The sequence below is a fragment of the Lepidochelys olivacea genome (genome assembly GCF_965140295.1).
Source record: "Lepidochelys olivacea isolate rLepOli2 genome assembly, chromosome: 4".
Taxonomy (NCBI): Eukaryota; Metazoa; Chordata; order Testudines; family Cheloniidae; genus Lepidochelys; species Lepidochelys olivacea.
Genome location: NC_140414.1, coordinates 775,109 through 793,118, shown reverse-complemented (window position 1 = coordinate 793,118; position 18,010 = coordinate 775,109). Strand labels below are relative to the sequence as shown.

At 52.8% G+C, this 18,010-nt stretch overlaps 1 protein-coding gene across 3 annotated transcripts in view; it reads left to right on the top strand.

Moving 5' to 3' along the window:
* Nucleotides 1–113: 113 nt before the first annotated feature.
* LOC311520005 (uncharacterized protein) overlaps nt 114–18,010 on the top strand; it is a 37,856-nt gene continuing 19,959 nt past the window's right edge. The window contains exons 1-4 of one of the 3 annotated variants that reach the window (XM_084627156.1): nt 114–370; nt 2,877–3,142; nt 12,802–12,890; nt 13,579–13,705. In XM_084627156.1, coding sequence (XP_084483282.1) covers nt 228–370; nt 2,877–3,142; nt 12,802–12,890; nt 13,579–13,705 — 625 coding nt within the window. In that variant the 5' untranslated portion in view covers nt 114–227. Of the gene's footprint in view, nt 371–2,876; nt 3,143–6,151; nt 6,390–12,801; nt 12,891–13,578; nt 13,706–18,010 lie in introns of those variants that run through there. The other 2 variants (XM_084627157.1, XM_084627158.1) reach the window with 2 other exon arrangements.

The window sequence follows — 18,010 nt, the reverse complement described above, 5'->3', positions numbered from 1 at the left end:
GGCTGGAGACGGTAGAAGCCCCCCCCCCAGCAGGCTGGGAGAGGCAGTTTCTGAGTTCCCAGGAGCGGAAGTGACGTTGGGCAGGGGGGGAGGAGGAACCCGGCTGTGAAGGCGCGCGCGGCGCTGCGGCTCTGCCTGGCTGGTGCGGGGCCGCTGGAGCCTCTCGCGGCCTCGGAGGAGGGTTTTGTGTCTCCCGGCTCTGGGCATGCGCAGGGGGCGAGTCGGGCATGCGCAGAGGCAGAGCTCACCTGCGGGGCCGGGCTGGGCCAAAGGGTCTGTGCCGGGGAGACCTTCATCCACCCCCCGGGCCCCGCTCCCGCCGGGGCCGCCCCGGGCTCCGCCCGCCCCGCCGCGGAGCTGCAGCCTCCAGGTACCGGAGCGAGCCCCGGGGCCGGGCGGTGACGCTGCCCCAGTGTCCGGGGGGGGGGGGACCAGCCCCCCCGGGGTCCCTGCGTGGGGCCGGGCGGGGGGGAGACCTGGGGAAAGGGGCGGAGGGAAAATGTCGGCGCAGCCCGGACATGGCCGGGGGGGGGGAAGAGCCGGGGCCCCCCGAGGGGCGGGGAGGGAAAGGGAGGGGCTGAGATCCCCTCGGATTTACCGCCCCCCCCCGCTCCCGCCCTGCCCCCTTTCTCTCCCGGCAGCAGCCCGGGTGACCCCCCCCCCTTCCCCCACCTCCCTGAGACGGGCTCTGCCCCCCCCCCGGACCCCGTTTCCTCCCCACTTCGCCCGTGGCCAGTTCAAATCTCCGCCTGGGGGGGGGGGTGTCCCCCCCACTTTACCTGCAGTGACTTGTCCCGGTTTAGGGGGGAGTCGTTCCCCGGAGTGATTTCTGAAACGGGCAGAGGGGGGCAGAGCCCCGGGACAGGGGCTGGGCTGGGCTGGGCTGGGGGGGCCCAGGAAGGGGAGGGAGGAACAAGCTAGCTCAGGGGTTTGAGCATTGGCCTGCTAAACCCAGGGTTGTGAGTTCAATCCTTGAGGGGGCTGTTTAGGGCTCTGGGGCCAAAACTGGGGCTTGGTCCTGCTTTGAGCCGGGGGTGGGACTAGATGACCTCCTGAGGTCCCTTCCAACCCTGATAGTCTATGTTTCAACCCCCAACCTTGTTGTGGTCACTTAAGGGCAGGGGCTAGGGTGTCCCCTCTCCGGGGACGCTTCCCTGCCCCGCTGATCATTACATGCAGTTGAAAGCAAATAATGTGTTCAACCAAAATCAATTTTTAAAAATAAGGAAAAAATAGGAAAGGTTAAAGGAAAACACATCACCCCACTCCGTGGAATGGGGACATCACAACCAGTGTATCTGGAGTGCCAGGCAAGTTCAGTCTGTTCCTCCAAAGTCCGAGGCTCCGTCTCAGGCCCTGGCCGTGCTGCAGGGATGCTGCGGCTCGGACACTCGCTCTGGCGGTGGCCACACGCTCTCAGGCTCTAGGTGGCAGGACCCTTCTTCCCAGCATCGCCACCGCCCTCCCCCCCCCCCAGTCTGACCTGCAAGGCCTCTTGGCTGGGGGCATCTCCCTACGCCGGGCCCGCTGCCCAAGGTCCCCCTCAGTGCACCCAGCTCCACCACTGTGACACAGCTCCAGTTCCACTCTTCCTTACCGCTGCTGCTGCTCTGCCTCCAGCTCCCTGGGCTGCTTCTCTGGCCCCCCTGGCTCTGGTTCCTGCAGCTCGGCTCCCAGGACAGGTCTGCTCTGCTCCCAGAACTGATTTGCTTCATGGGCTGCTTTCCTGGCCCCTCTGGCTCTGGCACAGCTCTGCTCCCCAGCCCAGCTCAGGACCCTGCTTTCTCCTTAGCTTGGCCCCACTCTGTCTGACCCAGGCAATTCCAGCTCACACGGAGGATGGGAACCCCAGGCCTCCTGACTAGCCTGGCCCCCCTGTCACTCAGGCTGACCTAGAGCATTGGCCTTTCCCCATTGTTCCAGAGGACTGTCAGTCTCAGGGTCCTGATTTCCCATCGACCCTTCCCCTTTCTTTTGGTACTGGGAGCTAGCTAACCAAAACACCCCCACTGAGTTTTAGTAAGGGGACTACAGTCGCCTTACATATGAAAACTTAAAGTTGTAAGAGACAACCATCTGAAACCCAGTAATACTACAGTACTTTGTTCTGTGACTGCAGAGGTATTAACAGAGCATTGAACATGAAATGATCTTTAACAATATGTTCTCACTACTTAAAGAATTCCATTCCACCTTGGTTTAATAGAGGGACCTCTGATTGACCTGGTGTTGCAGGTCCCCATAGTGCAATCTATATTTGCTTCTCCCTTGTCAGTGTAGCTTTTATGAGTCAGTGAGTTTTGCACACAGATGCAGGAATATGGACTTGAGCATCCAAAAGTTCTGTAGCCACTGTTCATCAGCCCAAACCTTCATTATTGCAGAAGATTTTTGCCCTTGTGTGATGAAGTGGGACTGTTCTTGATGTTTCCTCCGAGTGGTGTGGGGGTGGCTCGGTTTCCCCTGGGCAGTTCTTGGGTGTCTAGGTGGTGGGGTAAGGGTGTATGATCATTGCAGAGCCCTAGAGGGCAGGTGTGTGCAGGAGTCTGGACACAGAGAATGGCCGACACCCTGTTTCTTGGCAACTGATGGCCTGGGCCCTTCCCCCCTGCAAGGTGAGAGCTAAAGGGTTGGAGAACAAAGGAATCAGGTGACCTCCTGGCCTGGGAAAGGGACAAAGCCCAGAGGAGGAGGGGCTGGAGGGAGTTTCAGTTTGGGGCTGGCTGGGACATGGAGTGAAGGGCAGACGGGGTTGTCTGGCTCACTGCCCCCCAAAATGGACCCAGCTGAGGGGTCCCGTTCTCTGCACCTGCAAGCTCTGTGTTAGACCATGTTCCTGTCATCTAATAAACCTTCTGTTTTACTGGCTGGCTGAGAGTCCCGTCTGACTGCGAAGTTGGGGTGCAGGACCCTCTGGCTTCCCCAGGAGCCCCACCTGAGTGGACTCGCTGTGGGAAACGCACGGAGGGGCAGAGGATGCTGAATGCTCCGAGGTCAGACCCAGGAAGGTGGAAGCAGTGTGAGCTGTGTGTCCTGAAGACAGGCTGCTCACAGAAAGGCGACTGCCCCAGAGTCCTGACTGGCTTCATGGGGAGCAGTTCCAGAGCATCGCCCAGGGACTCCGTGACACCTTGGGAAGGATGTAAGATGACACAATATTAATACACACACTGAATATTTGTGAGTCAACTTCTACACACAAGCAATGATGTGTGAACATGGGACACTAAGGGCTGGATTAACAGTCAAAATAAATGCAGCAAAAGGCAATCCTCATTGCTGGATCAAATGCAAAGGAATTGTTGAAAACAGGACAGGAAATCAGTTATACTGGAAGTCATATGACCAAACAAAATAAACTTGTGCTATTAAAAGAAAAAGAAAGGTAGAATTAAAAACTCCTAATTACAAATCAAAGTACAAAAACCATACCAAGTGCTATAATAGAAACACAGATGGAATTCCTAAAACCAATAACTACTTAATTTTTTTTGATGAGCATTAGCTATTAAAATAAGAAATACAGAGCACCATGACATGCATTGCACAATGATAATACAGATAAATGACAAAGTGTTCAGAGTAATAGAAATAACATTTTTAAAGGAGCAAAACTATAATTAAAATGGATTACAAGGAAGAGAGCACAATTCAGGGAATCACCGCAGCAAATAAGACAAATTTGTGAACAGTTATGAGACTTCATGTAGACATACAATGATAACGATAATACCCAAAATGTGTTTCACAGAGTTTGAGGGAACGGAGGTAATTTAGTTCACTCTACCAAGTCTCTGTAGCACTAAAGTAGCACCAGGGACAGCAAGTTTTTATATTTTTTGGCAGCGTCCAGAACAGGTCCTTTGCTGTGGGAGGGGGTTGGGGGTCAGTCCTGGGTTTACAATGGTGCCAATGGCTCTGTGGCACCAGACCCACACTGGGAAGGGGCCCATTATGGACCCCTCTAACCAATCCACACAGCCGGATCTGGCCCCTCACCTCCCATTGGGGCTGGCTATTGTGGATGGGGGGAGGGGGTCAGGGTCTGGGAGAGAAGGTCTCTAGAGGCTCTGGGGGGGTGCTCAGAAGTGGGGAAGGTTTGCATGTTTTTGGGGAGTGGGGGGCACTGGGGAGATTTGTGTGTGTTGGGGGGCTGTGCAGTGGGGGAGATCTGTGTGTTGGGGGGCTGTGCAGTGGGGGAGATCTATGTGTGTTGGGGGGCTGTGCAGTGGGGGAGATCTATGTGTGTCAGGGTGCTGGGAAGTGGGGGTGGTCTGTGCGGTTGTGGCAGTGCTGGGGCTGTGTGGGGCGGGGCACTGGGCCGTGAGGGGATCTGGGGGGGTGCTTCTGGGGGGGGGGCTGCAGCACTGGGATAAGATAGGTCTGAGCACGGACAGTCCAGGGATGGGGACCCCAGGAACCGGCCCCCTGCTCCGGGGCTGACATGCCGCGTCCTGGGAGGGGAACTAAAAACGCCCCCGCCCCGCCCCATAGCTGCGAGCACAGCAGCGGGCTCATCCCACGGGGTAACCATGGCCCCCTCTCCCCCTCCGGAAACGGGGCCTTTGTCCCCGCACCCCCCGACTTTTCCCCTTCAGCCCCTCTCCTGCCGCTCCCCACAGTAGCTTGATCCTCCCCCCGGCCAGTAAATTTCTGCCCCTGACACCCGCCCCCCATCCCTTGTGACCCCTCCGAGGAGCAGGCGGCCGCGCGCCAGGACAAGCGAGGACAGAGAGCGGGCCGGGGCGGCGGCGAGGGTCACTGCGCATGCGCAGTTCGGGAGAGCCGAGCCAGCGTGGGGCGGGGCCAGCAGCGGAAGGGGCGGGGCCTGTGTCGCTGCTGGGTGGTCGCGCGCTCTCCGGGCAGCAGGTGCTGGGGGGCGCTGTGGAGCTAGGGGCCTTGTTCCAGGCGGTGCAACTCCCCCTCCCCCGCTCGGCTGGCCGCGGGGCCCGCCCGTACCTGGGCTGGAGAGGCCGGAGGCGCCGCCCCGGGGCAGGCTGGGAGGTGTAGTTCCTGAGTCTCCCGGGAGTGGGAGTGGAAGTGACGTGGGGAGGGGGAGGGGGGAAGAACCGCGCTGCGGCTCTGCCTGGCTCGTGCGGTGCCGTTGGAGCCTCTGCCGGAGGCGGAGGAGGGGTTGGTGTCGCCTGGCTCTGGGCATGCGCAGATCGGGGGGGGGGGAAGAGAGTTGGGCATGCGCAGAGGCAGAGCTCACCCGTGGCTGCGGGGCCGAAGGGTCTGTGCGGGGGAGACCTTCGTTCACTTCCCCCCCCCCCCCCCCCCGGGCCCAGCCTGGGCCCCGCTCCCGCCCTGGGGCCGCCCCGCTGCGGAGCTGCAGCCTCCAGGTACCGGAGCGAGCCCCGGGGCCGGGCGGTGACGCTGCCCCAGTGTCCGGGGGGGGGGGACCAGCCCCCCGGGGTCCCTGCGTGGGGCCGGGCGGGGGGAGACCTGGGGAAAGGGGCGGGGGGAAAATGTCGGCGCAGCCCGGACATGGCCGGGGGGGGAGAGGAAGCGGGGGGGCTGAGATCCCCTCGGATTTCCCGCTGCCCCCCCCCGGGGCTCCCCCCGCTCCCGCCCTGCCCCCTTTCCCTCCCGGCAGCGACGACCCCCCCCTTCCCCCACCTCCCTGAGACGGGCTCTGCCCCCCCCCCCGGACCCCGTTTCCTCCCCACTTCGCCCGTGGCCAGTTCAAATCTCAGCGTTGGGGTGGGGGGCGGTCCCCCCCATTTTACCTGCAGTGACTTGTCCCGGTTTAGGGGGGAATCGTTCCCCGGAGTGATTTCTGAAACGGGCAGAGGGGGGCAGAGCCCCGGGACAGGGACACGGCTGGGCTGGGCTGGGGGGGCCGCGCTCTGCTGGCCACAGGGCCTGGAAAGGCCCAGAAATTGGAGGGAGGAGCAAGTGCCCCCCCCCCCCCCCATGGAGACGGCCCAGTCCTCAGTTTCCCAGCCCCTGCTACTTCCCCTCCCCCACCCTTCCCAACCCAGCAGCCCCCCCCCCCACCTGCTAGTCATGTTCCCAGACCCCACTGCCAGCCCCTCCCCACAGCCAGTGAGATCAGGTCCCCCAGTGAGTCGGGCACTGCACAGACCCTGACCAAGTTTGGGGCACTCGTTGTGCCAGGAACTGCGGAGACCCGCTCAGAGAGCAGGGACCTTGTTGTGCCAGGGGCTACAGTGACCCTGTCTGAGCTCTGGGCCCCTGTTGTGCCAGGCCCTGCCTCAACACCCAGTGAAATCGGGCTCCCATTGTGCCAGATGCTGCAGAGATGGCAAACAAAATCAGGGACCTTGTTGATCCTGGAACTGCTGAGACCCCAACTGAGATCTGGCTCCTGTTCTGCCAGGTGCTTCAGAGACCCCAACAGAGGCCAGACCCCACCGTTGTGACAGGTGCTGTGGAGACCCCAATTGAGATATGCACTCTTGTTGCGCTGGGCATTGCAGAGACCCCAACTGACATCAGGCCCCCCCATTTTCCCAGGTAAAACTGAGACCTGGACTGAGATCACAGCCCCCCTTGTGCCAGGCAGCGCACGACTGCGGCCCAGATTGCTGCCTCCATTGTGCTGGGCACTTCAGAGACCTCCATTGAGACCTGTGTCCCCGTTGGGCCTGGGACTGAACTGACCCCCGACCAAGATCACACCCCACCACTGTACTTAGAATCATAGAATATCAGGGTTGGAAGGGACCCCAGAAGGTCATGTAGTCCAACCCCCTGCTCAAAGCAGGACCAATTCCCAGTTAAATCATCCCAGCCAGGGCTTTGTCAAGCCTGACCTTAAAAACCTCTAAGGAAGGAGATTCTACCACCTCCCTAGGTAACTCATTCCAGTGTTTCACCACCCTCTTAGTGAAAAAGTTTTTCCTAATATCCAATCTAAACCTCCCCCACTGCAACTTGAGACCATTACTCCTCGTTCTGTCATCTGCTACCATTGAGAACAGCCTAGAGCCGTCCTCTTTGGAACCCCCTTTCAGGTAGTTGAAAGCAGCTATCAAATCCCCCCTCATTCTTCTCTTCTGCAGGCTAAACAATCCCAGTTCCCTCAGCCTCTCCTCATAAGTCATGTGTTCCAGTCCCCTAATCATTTTTGTTGCCCTTCACTGGACTCTCTCCAATTTATCCACATCCTTCTTGAAGTGTGGGGCCCAAAACTGGACACAGTACTCCAGATGAGGCCTCACCAATGTCGAATAGAGGGGAACGATCACGTCCCTCGATCTGCTCGCTATGCCCCTACTTATACATCCCAAAATGCCATTGGCCTTCTTGGCAACAAGGGCACACTGCTGACTCATGTCCAGCTTCTCGTCCACTATGCAGTGCCACAGTACTTGGCACTGCATAGACCCTGCCAGAGACCCTACCCCCACATTTTGCCAGATGCTGCAGGGACCGCAAGCAAAATCAGGGATCCTGTAACGCCGGGAGATGCAGAGCCCTCCACTAAGATCAGGCCCCCTGTTGTGCAGGGCTCTGCATAGACACTGACAAAGATCAGGGTCCCCATTGTGACAGTGCTGAACAGACACCAAGGGTATCTCTACACTGCCATTATAAACCCACTCAGGCTCACAAGGCTCAGGAAAGGGGCTGTTTAATTGCAGTGTAGATGTCTGGGCTCGGGTTGGAGCCAGGCTGTAGGACCCTGCAAGGTGGGAGGGTGCCAGACCAAGCCGGAACATCTACACCACAATTAAACAGCCCCGGAGCCTGAGCTGTGTGAGCACAACTCAGGGGGCAAGGGCCAGCCACCGGTGTCTAACTGCAGTGTAGACATGCCCACAGTGACAGAGAGTCCTTGCCACAAAAAGCTCAAAGGCTAAATAGGCAATTGGTGAGTGGCTACTCTCCTTTTTACAGATGGGGAAAATGAAGCTCAGAGAGCTGAAGTAATTTGCTCAAGTTTGCTTGGAAAATTTGGGGCAAAACTGGGAACTGAACCCAGATTGTTTGATTCTTGCTTCTCCTCTTAACCCCAAGCTCAACTTGTGTGTGTACAGCTTTGTTTTGGTCTTTGTTTGCATCTCGTTGGCTTCCAAGAGCTGTTGTGGAATTTCCTTCATTGGAGGTTTTTAAGACCACGTTAGAGGTACACCAGTCTGGGAATGTCTAGGGATACTTAGTCCTGCCTCATCACAGGAGGCTTGAGTAGACGACCTCTCAAGATCCCTTCCATGCCTACATTGAAATAATTCTGTTTTGTGCTTTCATGTTCTATGCTGAACTGTTTTGCATCATGCCATTTGGAACTGTGATCGCACCATGCTGTATTGCATGATTTTATGGTGCATTGTTTTGCCTCAGCTTGTTTGGTGTCTGTGTTGTGTTGGTTTGAGTTGAGCTCTTTTCCACTGTGTACTTTTGTCCTAGGGTGTGTTAGTTTGCCTTGTGTTGCTTTCTTCTTCTTTGTATTGTGTCATCTTATGGTGTGGAGTGTAGGTTTTTGTTTTTCTGAATTGCCTGACATTATGTTGTGGTGGGATTTTTTTCTGTATGTTGTGTTTTATAAGAGGAGGCCTGGGATTGCTTCAAGTCAAAGCTGCAGAAGCTATCAGAATCCTGCATCCCAAGAAAGGGGAAAAAATTCATAGGCAGGAGTTGTAGACCAAGCTGGATGAGCAACCATCTCAGAGGTGATTAAGAAAAAGCAGAAAGCATACAGGGAGTGGAAGATGGGAGGGATCAGCAAGGAAAGCTACCTTATTGAGGTCAGAACATGTAGGGATAAAGTGAGAGAGGCTGAAAGTCAAATAGAATTGGACCTTGCAAAGGGAATTAAAACCAATAGTAAAAGATTCTATAGCCATATAAATAAGAAGAAAACAAAGAAAGAAGAAGTGGGACCACTAAACACTGAGGATGGAGTGGAAGTTAAGGATAATCTAGGCATGGCCCAATATCTAAACAAATACTTTGCCTCAGTCTTTAATGAGGCTAATGAGGAGCTTAGGGATAATGGTAGGATGATAAAGGGGAACGAGGATATGGAGGTAGTTATTACCATATCTGAGGTAGAAGCGAAACTCAAATAGCTGAATGGGACTAAATCGGGTGGCCCAGATAATCTTCATCCAAGAATATTAAACGAATTGGCACATGAAATTGCAAGCCCATTAGCAAGAATTTTTAATGAATGAATCTGTAAACTCAGGGGTTGTACCGTATGACTGGAGAATTGCTAACATAGTTCCTATTTTTCAGAAAGGTAAAAAAAGTGATCCGGGTAACGATAGGCCTGTTAGTTTGACATCTGTAGTACGTGAGGTCTTGGAAAAAATTTTGAAGGAGAAAGTAGATAAGGACATTGAGGTCAATGGTAAATGGGACAAAATACAACATGGTTTTACAAAAGGTAGATCATGTCAGACCAACCTGATCTCCTTCTTTGAGAAAGTAACGGATTTTTTAGACAAAGGAAACGCAGTGGATCTAATTTCCCTAAATTTCAGTAAGGCGTTTGATACAGTGCCACATGGGGAATTATTAGTTAAATTGGAAAAGATGGGGATCAATATGAAAATTGAAAGGTGGATGGATAAGGAATTGGTTAAAGGGGAGACTACAGCGGGTCCTACTGAAAGATGAACTGTCAGGCTGGAGGGAGGTTACCAGTGGAGTTCCTCAAGGATCAGTTTTGGGACCAATCTTATTTAATCTTTTTATCACTGAGCTCAGCACAAAAAGTGGGAGTGTGCTAATAAAGTTTGCGGATGATACAAAGCTGAGAGGTATTGCCAATTTAGAGAAGGACCAGGATATCATACAGGAGGATCTGGGTGACCTTGTAAACTGGAGTAATAATATTAGGATGAAATTTAATAGTGAGAAGTGTAAGGTTATGCGCTTAGGAATTAATAACAAGAATTTTAGTTATAAGCTGGGGAAGCATCAATTAGAAGTAACGGAGGAGGAGAAGGACCTTGGAGTATTGGTTGACCACAGGATGACTATGAGCCGTCAATGTGATATGGCCGTGAAAAAAGCTAATGTGGTCTTGGGATGCATCAGGAGAGGTATTTCCAGTAGGGATAAGGAGGTTTTAGTACTGTTATACAAGGCACTGGTGAGACCTCATCTGGAATACTGTGTGCCGTTCTGGTCTCCCATGGTTAAGAAGGATAAATTGAAACTGGAACAAATACAGAGATGGGCTCCTAGGATGATCCGAGGAATGAAAAAATCTGTCTTATGAAAGGATACTCAAGGAGCTTGCCTTGTTTAGCCTAACTAAAAGAAGGCTGAGGGGAGATACGATTGCTCTCTATAAATATATCAGAGGGATAAATACCAGAGAGGGAGAGGAATTATTTAAGCTCAGTACCAATGTGGACACAAGAACAAATGGATATAAACTGGCCATCAGGAAGTTTAGACTTGAAATTAGGCAAAGGTTTCTAACCATCAGAGGAGTGAAGTTCTGGAACAGCCTTCCAAGGGAAGCAGGGGGGGCAAAAGACATATCTGGCTTCAAGACTAAGCTTGATACGTTTATGGAGGAGATGATATGATGGGATAGCCTAATTTTGGCAATTAATTGATCTTCGACTATTAGCGGTAGATATAACCAATGGCCTGTGATGGGATGTTAGATGGGGTGGGATCTGAGTTAGTACAGAGAATTCTTTCCTGGATATCTGGCTGGTGAGTCTTGCCCACATGCTCAGGGTTTAGCTGATTGCCATATTTGAGGTCAGGAAGGAATTTTCCTCCAGGGCAGATTGGCAGAGGCCCTGGGGCTTTTTCGCCTTCTTCTGCAGTGTGGGGCACAGGTCACTTGCTGGAGGATTCTCTGCACCTTGAAGTCTTTAAACCATGATTTGAGGACTTCAATAGCTCAGACATAAGTTAGGGGGTTGTTAGAGGAATGGGTGGGTGAGATTCTGTGGCCTGAGTTGAGCAGGAGGGGGGTGGTCAGGGTCTGATCAGGGGGCGGAAATTGACTGGTCAAGGGGGTCAAGCAGCTGGAGGCAGGATTAGGAGAGGGGCTGAGAGGTAAAATCAGGGCTGGGGGGAGGAGCGGGAGTTAAGCTCCTGGTGAGGCACTGGCAGAGAGTGTCCCCTTTGGTGTGGGGGAAGGTGTCAAGAATGGAAGGGAGGGGAGGGGAGAAGCAGGAGTTGCAGGGAGGGGAAGGTCATTGGGGCGGGAAGAGAGGGGTTGAACTGTGTCTGTGCAGCTTGGAAATTCCCAGGGGAGAAGTGGTGGGCAGGGGAAGGGGGGAGGTGAGTTAATTGGATCCTTTCCCTGTTTGTGCCACTTCCTCCCACATACAAATTCTCTCTCAAGTTTTTCCCCTTTTCTCTCTCATTATCACCTGTGGCTATAAAATCCAGGAAGATTTGCCCCCAAATGATCAGCTCTCTAATCTCCCCCCATTTTGTCCTGTTTGCTCCATATTTCTCAAATGTCAATTTAAAATCTCTCTGATGTGGCAGGTTTTCCCACCCGTTTTATCTGCAGCGATTTGTCCTTGTGTAGGTGGGAAATTGTTGCCCTGAGTCATTCCCCAAAACCTGGCTGCCCATGGAGTGGGGATGGGATGAGATGCCCGTTCTCTGCAAGGGCAGGGAAGGGAGTTGCACATGTCCCCCGATGGAGACTGCCCGGACCCCGTTTCCCAATCCCACCTGCTGCCCCCAAACTCCCAACACAGTTGCCCCCAGCCCTCAGTTGCCAGTCACCTGTCCATCCCCTGCTGCAACCCCCTTCCTTTGTCCAGGGAGCCTTCCAGCTCCCTCTCCCTTGCCCTCTTAAAGCAGCTCCTGAAAGGGATCCCTTCTGCCCATGTGAATGGTGGCAGTGGGAGGAACCATCACTTTGTGTTTATGTATTGGACTGTCATATAAAATCCAGTCAAACAGTCCCCCTTTTCCCTTTAGTTATTTAATAGCAATATAAAATCCCCTCAGATCTTGGTGTTTTTCTCTCATGTTATCAAATACGTAGTTTGTGACACGTTTTCTCTGCAAATCTCAAAGATTGTTATAAAATACCCTAAACATTTGCCCCACTTCTCTCTAGTTGTCTATTTCTAATTTAATATGAGGGGTTGCTTCCCAATGTGTTAAGATGTAGCCGCCTCTGGGGTGGATCCATAGTGGCCATTATTTGCTGGTGGCAGGGCATGGAAATTTCTTACCTGTTTTGGCCCTCCAGGCCTTCCATTCTCCTGTTAAAGAAGCATCCCCCAGGGCTCCCTCTGCCTGTCTGAATGGCCAGCAGGGGGCGGTGATAACTTTCTATCCACTTATCAAACACTGTGAGGTAACACTGTTGGGGGGGGGGGCGGGATTGCAGCTGGAGCTGAAGAGGGAGGCCTCTGGGTGACTGGGCAGGGGTTACCCTAGTCAGGTTGGTGGGTTCTGGAGGTTTGGGGTTTCAGGGGATGGTTCTGATGTGCCCAGCCCTGAGGCTATGGGTCCTGGAGGTGGGTATCACTGGGGGCCTGTTGGCTGCAGAAGAGTGGGGGTCTCTTGGGGAAGCTGGGCAGTGGGTTAGAGGGTGCCTGGTGCTGTGCCAGGGGCTCTGTCTGGGCTTCCCCTGCAGACTCCTGGGATCACTGTCATGCCCAGTGCACAGAGTGAGGGGACAAGGGAGAAAGGCGGTTAAAAATCTCTCTGTGGGCTTAGCCTGGCAGGAGGGACCAGGTCTGCGCTGTAATAAAGAGATCAAGCATTTTTCCAACATGGCAGAATCTAGGGTGTCTGTCTGCAGGGAAAGGGCCTGGGGGAATTCTGATGTGAAATTAACGGAAGCCTGTTCTGAAACCCCCACAATTGCCCTTCTCACCCTCCCAGGCTGCAGAATGAGGTGCATGTTTCTCTCCAGCTCATCCCATCCTCTCATGGAACAGGGAAGAGAAATGGCTGCAGAGGAGCTAGTTCAGGTAGGGATTATCGGGGGGTTGCTGGTGGGCTCCTGCAGGAGTAAGAGGGACAGCAAATTTGCCGGAGATGGGAAGGTTTGCACCATCTGGTTTGGAGGTTGGAGCGGAGCAGGAAATGCACAGGGTGGAGAAAGGGAGGAGGACAGGGGGTGGCAAAGCTGCTGGGAGTTGTTTAATAAGTGGCCTAGATTCTAGGAACAGACCCATGAGGTTCGGAGGTGGAAATGCCCTGATTTGTGAAACAGAAAATAACCCACCTAGATGGAGCTAGGAAAACTGGCTCATAGTGCTGGAGCCTGATCCAACTAACCAGCGAGTGCTGTGAGATATGAAGGGGGCACCCACCTGTCAGGCATATTGGAGCTGCCCCTCCCTTCATATCCAGCTCCTCACAATGAGAAGGGTATTGGGCTTCCGACCAGGAAGCTCTCCCTGGACCCTGCTAAGGGCTCCATCTCCTGTATCAGTCTGTGTCTAGTAGGTGTGTGATGGATCTGCTGGGAGAGAGGAGGGGCTCTCTCTTCATCCCCTCACCCTGGTGTTTCCTGGATGCTCTGAGCGGGGTGGGGGTGGGACTCTGTTGACTGCAATGCACCTAGAGCTCCATTTGATTGGCTCCTCTCCCCCACAAATAGTGGGGCTGTGAGTGGGGAAACAGGTACCGAGTGTTGGACTCTTGCTCTTTCAGGGGCCGGTGACCTTCGAGGAGGTGGCTGTGTATTTCACCAGGGAAGAGTGGGCTCTGCTGGACCCCATTCAGAGAGCCCTCTACAGGGATGTCATGCAGGAGAACTATGAGAATGTGACCACACTGGGTAAGGATTCCTGTCCCCTCTGTTCTTGGAAGGGGAACTGAAGAGATGAGGTTCATACCATCCCTACAATGCCATCTCTACTCTGTCCTGTTTCAGCATCACCCCAATATGCCAGTGAGACACACACGACCAGAGACCCTCCCCTGCTGCAGAACACTTTGGGAACAGAGCACAGGAGCAGTATCGCAGAGTCAAATATCTCTTGTTCGCTCAAGTAAAACTGGGGGTTAGGTCTGGCATAACTGTTCCATACCCCTAATCATTTTTGTTGCCCTTTTCTGAACCTTTTCCAATTCCATGAGGTTTTGGGGGTGGCAGGCATAAATATGCAAGCAAGAATCAGGCTAGGGGTAATGAGGTTAGCTCAATCAGGGAGGATGAGGCCCTCTTCTAGCAGTTGAGGTGTGAACACCAAGAGAGGAGAAACTGGTTTTGTCGTTGGGTAGCCATTCACAGTCTTTGTTTAATCCTGAGCTGATGGTGTCAAATTTGCAAATGAACTGAAGCTCAGCAGTTTCTCTTTGAAGTCTGGTCCTGAAGTTTTTTTGCTGCAGAATGGCTACCTTTAAATCTGCTATTGAGTGTCCAGGGAGGTTGAAGTGTTCTCCTACACGTTTTTATATTTTGCCATTCCTAATAGCTGATTTGTGTCCATTTATCCTTTTACACAGAGACTGTCCAGTTTGGCTGATGTACATAGCAGAGGGGCATTGCTGGCACATGATGGTGTATATAACATTGGTGGACATGCAGGTGAATGAGCCGGTGACGGTGTGGCTGATCTGGTTAGGTCCTGTGATGGTGTCGCTGGTGTAGATATGTGGGCAGAGTTGGCATCGAGGTTTGTTGCATGGATTGGTTCCTGAGTTAGATTTACTATGGTGCGGTGTGTCGTTGATGGTGAGAATATGCTTCAGGTTCGCGGGTTGTCTGTGGGCAAGGACTGGCCTGCCTCCCAAGGCCTGTGAAAGTAAGGGATTGTTTTCCAGGATGGGTTGTAGATCACTGATGATGTGTTGGAGAGGTTTTAGCTGAGGACTGTATGTGATGGCCAGTGGAGTTCTGTTGGTTTCTTTCTTGGGCTTGTCTTGCAGCAGGAGGCTTCTGGGTACACGTCTGGCTCTGTTGATCTGTTTCCTTATTTCCTCGTGTGGGTATAGTTTTGAGAATGCTTGGTGAAGATCTTGTAGGTGTTGGTCTCTGTCTGAGGGGTTGGAGCAAATGCGGTTGTACGTCAGCGCTTGGCTATAGACAGTGGATCGTGTGGTGTGTCCGGGATGGAAGCTGGAGGCATAAAGGTAGGCATAGCAGTCAGTGGGTTTTTGGTATAGGGTGGTGTTAATGTGACAGTCACTTATTTGCACCGTGGTGTCTAGGAAGTGGACCTCCCTTGTAGATTGGTCCAGGCTGAGGCTGATGGTGGGGTGGAAGCTGTTGAAATCATAGAATCATAGAATATCAGGGTTGGAAGGGACCCCAGAAGGTCATCTAGTCCAACCCCCTGCTTGAAGCAGGACCAATTCCCAGTTAAATCATCCCAGCCAGAGCTTTGTCAAGCCTGACCTTAAAAAGCTCTAAGGAAGGAGATTCTACCACCTCCCTAGGTAACGCATTCCAGTGTTTCACCACCCTCTTAGTGAAAAAGTTTTTCCTAATATCCAATCTAAACCTCCCCCACTGCAACTTGAGACCATTACTCCTCGTTCTGTCATCTGCTACCATTGAGAACAGTCTAGAGCCATCCTCTTTGGAACCCCCTTTCAGGTAGTTGAAAGCAGCTATCAGATCCCCCCTCATTCTTCTCTTCTGCAGGCTAAACAATCCCAGCTCCCTCAGCCTCTCCTCATAAGTCATGTGTTCCAGTCCCCTAATCATTTTTGTTGCCCTTCGCTGGACTCTCTCCAATTTATCCACATCCTTCTTGAAGTGTGGGGTCCAAAACTGGACACAGTACTCCAGATGAGGCCTCACCAATGTCGAATAGAGGGGAACGATCACGTCCCTCGATCTGCTCGCTATGCCCCTACTTATACATCCTAAAATGCCATTGGCCTTCTTGGCAACAAGGGCACACTGCTGACTCATATCCAGCTTCTCGTCCACTGTCACCCCTAGGTCCTTTTCCGCAGAACTGCTGCCTAGCCATTCGGTCCCTAGTCTGTAGCTGTGCATTGGGTTCTTCCATCCTAAGTGCAGGACCCTGCACTTATCCTTGTTGAACCTCATCAGATTTCTTTTGGCCCAATCCTCCAATTTGTCTAGGTCCTTCTGTATCCTATCCCTCCCCTCCAGCGTATCTACAACTCCTCCCAGTTTAGTATCATCCGCAAATTTGCTGAGAGTGCAATCCACACCATCCTCCAGATCATTTATGAAGATATTGAACAAAACCGGCCCCAGGACCGACCCTTGGGGCACTCCACTTGATACCGGCTGCCAACTAGACATGGAGCCATTGATCACTACCCGTTGAGCCCGACAATCTAGCCAGCTTTCTACCCACCTTAGAGTGCATTCATCCAGCCCATACTTCCTTAACTTGCTGACAAGAATACTGTGGGAGACCGTGTCAAAAGCTTTGCTAAAGTCAAGAAACAATACATCCACTGCTTTCCCTTCATCCACAGAACCAGTAATCTCATCATAAAAGGCGATTAGATTAGTCAGGCATGACCTTCCCTTGGTGAATCCATGCTGGCTGTTCCTGATCACTTTCCTCTCATGCAAGTGCTTCAGGATTGATTCTTTGAGGACCTGCTCCATGATTTTTCCAGGGACTGAGGTGAGGCTGACTGGCCTGTAGTTCCCAGGATCCTCCTTCTTCCCTTTTTTAAAGATTGGCACTACATTAGCCTTTTTCCAGTCATCCGGGACTTCCCCGGTTCGCCACGAGTTTTCAAAGATAATGGCCAATGGCTCTGCAATCACAGCCGCCAATTCCTTCAGCACTCTCGGATGCAACTCGTCCGGCCCCATGGACTTGTGCACGTCCAGCTTTTCGACATAGTCCCTAACCACCTCTATCTCCACAGAGGGCTGGCCATCTCTTCCCCATTTTGTGATGCCCAGCGCAGCAGTCTGGGAGCTGACCTTGTTAGTGAAAACAGAGGCAAAAAAAGCATTGAGTACATTAGCTTTTTCCACATCCTCTGTCACTAGGTTGCCTCCCTCATTCAGTAAGGGGCCCACAGTTTCCTTGACTTTCTTATTGTTGCCAACATACCTGAAGAAACCCTTCTTGTTACTCTTGACATCTCTGGCTAGCTGCAGCTCCAGGTGCGATTTGGCCCTCCTGATATCATTCCTACATGCCCGAGCAATATTTTTATACTCTTCCCTGGTCATATGTCCAACCTTCCACTTCTTGTAAGCTTCTTTTTTATGTTTAAGATCCGCTAGGATTTCACCATTAAGCCAAGCTGGTCGCCTGCCATATTTACTATTCTTTCGACTCATCGGGATGGTTTGTCCCTGTAACCTCAACAAGGATTCCTTGAAATACAGCCAGCTCTCCTGGACTCCTTTCCCCTTCAAGTTAATCCCCCAGGGGATCCTGGCCATCCATTCCCTGAGGCAGTCGAAGTCTGCTTTCCTGAAGTCCAGGGTCCGTATCCTGCTGCTTACCTTTCTTCCCTGCGTCAGGATCCTGAACTCAACCAACTCATGGTCACTGCCTCCCAGATTCCCATCCACTTTTGCTTCCCCCACTAATTCTACTCGGTTTGTGAGCAGCAGGTCAAGAAAAGCGCCCCCCCTAGTTGGCTCCTCTAGCACTCATGGTGGAGTTCTTCCAGGGTTTCCTTTTCATGGGTCCAGATGATGAAGATGTCATCAATGTAACGTAGGTAGAGAAGGGGCGTGAGTGGATGAGAGCTGAGGAAGCGATGTTCCAGGTCAGCCATAAAAATGTTGGCATATTGTGGGGCCGTGCGGGTACCCATAGCGGAGCCACTGGTCTGGAGGAATATATTGTTACCAAATTTGAAATAATTGTGCGTGAGGATAAAGTTACAGAGCTCAGCAACCAGTTGTGCTGTGGCATCATCAGGGATACTGTTCCTGACAGCTAGTATTCCATCTGTGTGTGGGATGTTTGTGTAGGGAGCCTCTACGTCCATGGTGGCTAGGATGGTGTTTTTTAGAAGATCACCAGTGCATTGTAAGTTTTCTCAGGAAATCAGTGGTGAAATTGAGATAGCTAGGAGTGCTGGTGGCGTAGGGTCTGAGTAGAGTGTCCACATATCCGGACAGTCCTTCAGTGAGAATGCCAATGCCCGAGATGATGGGGCGTCCAGGGTTTCCGGG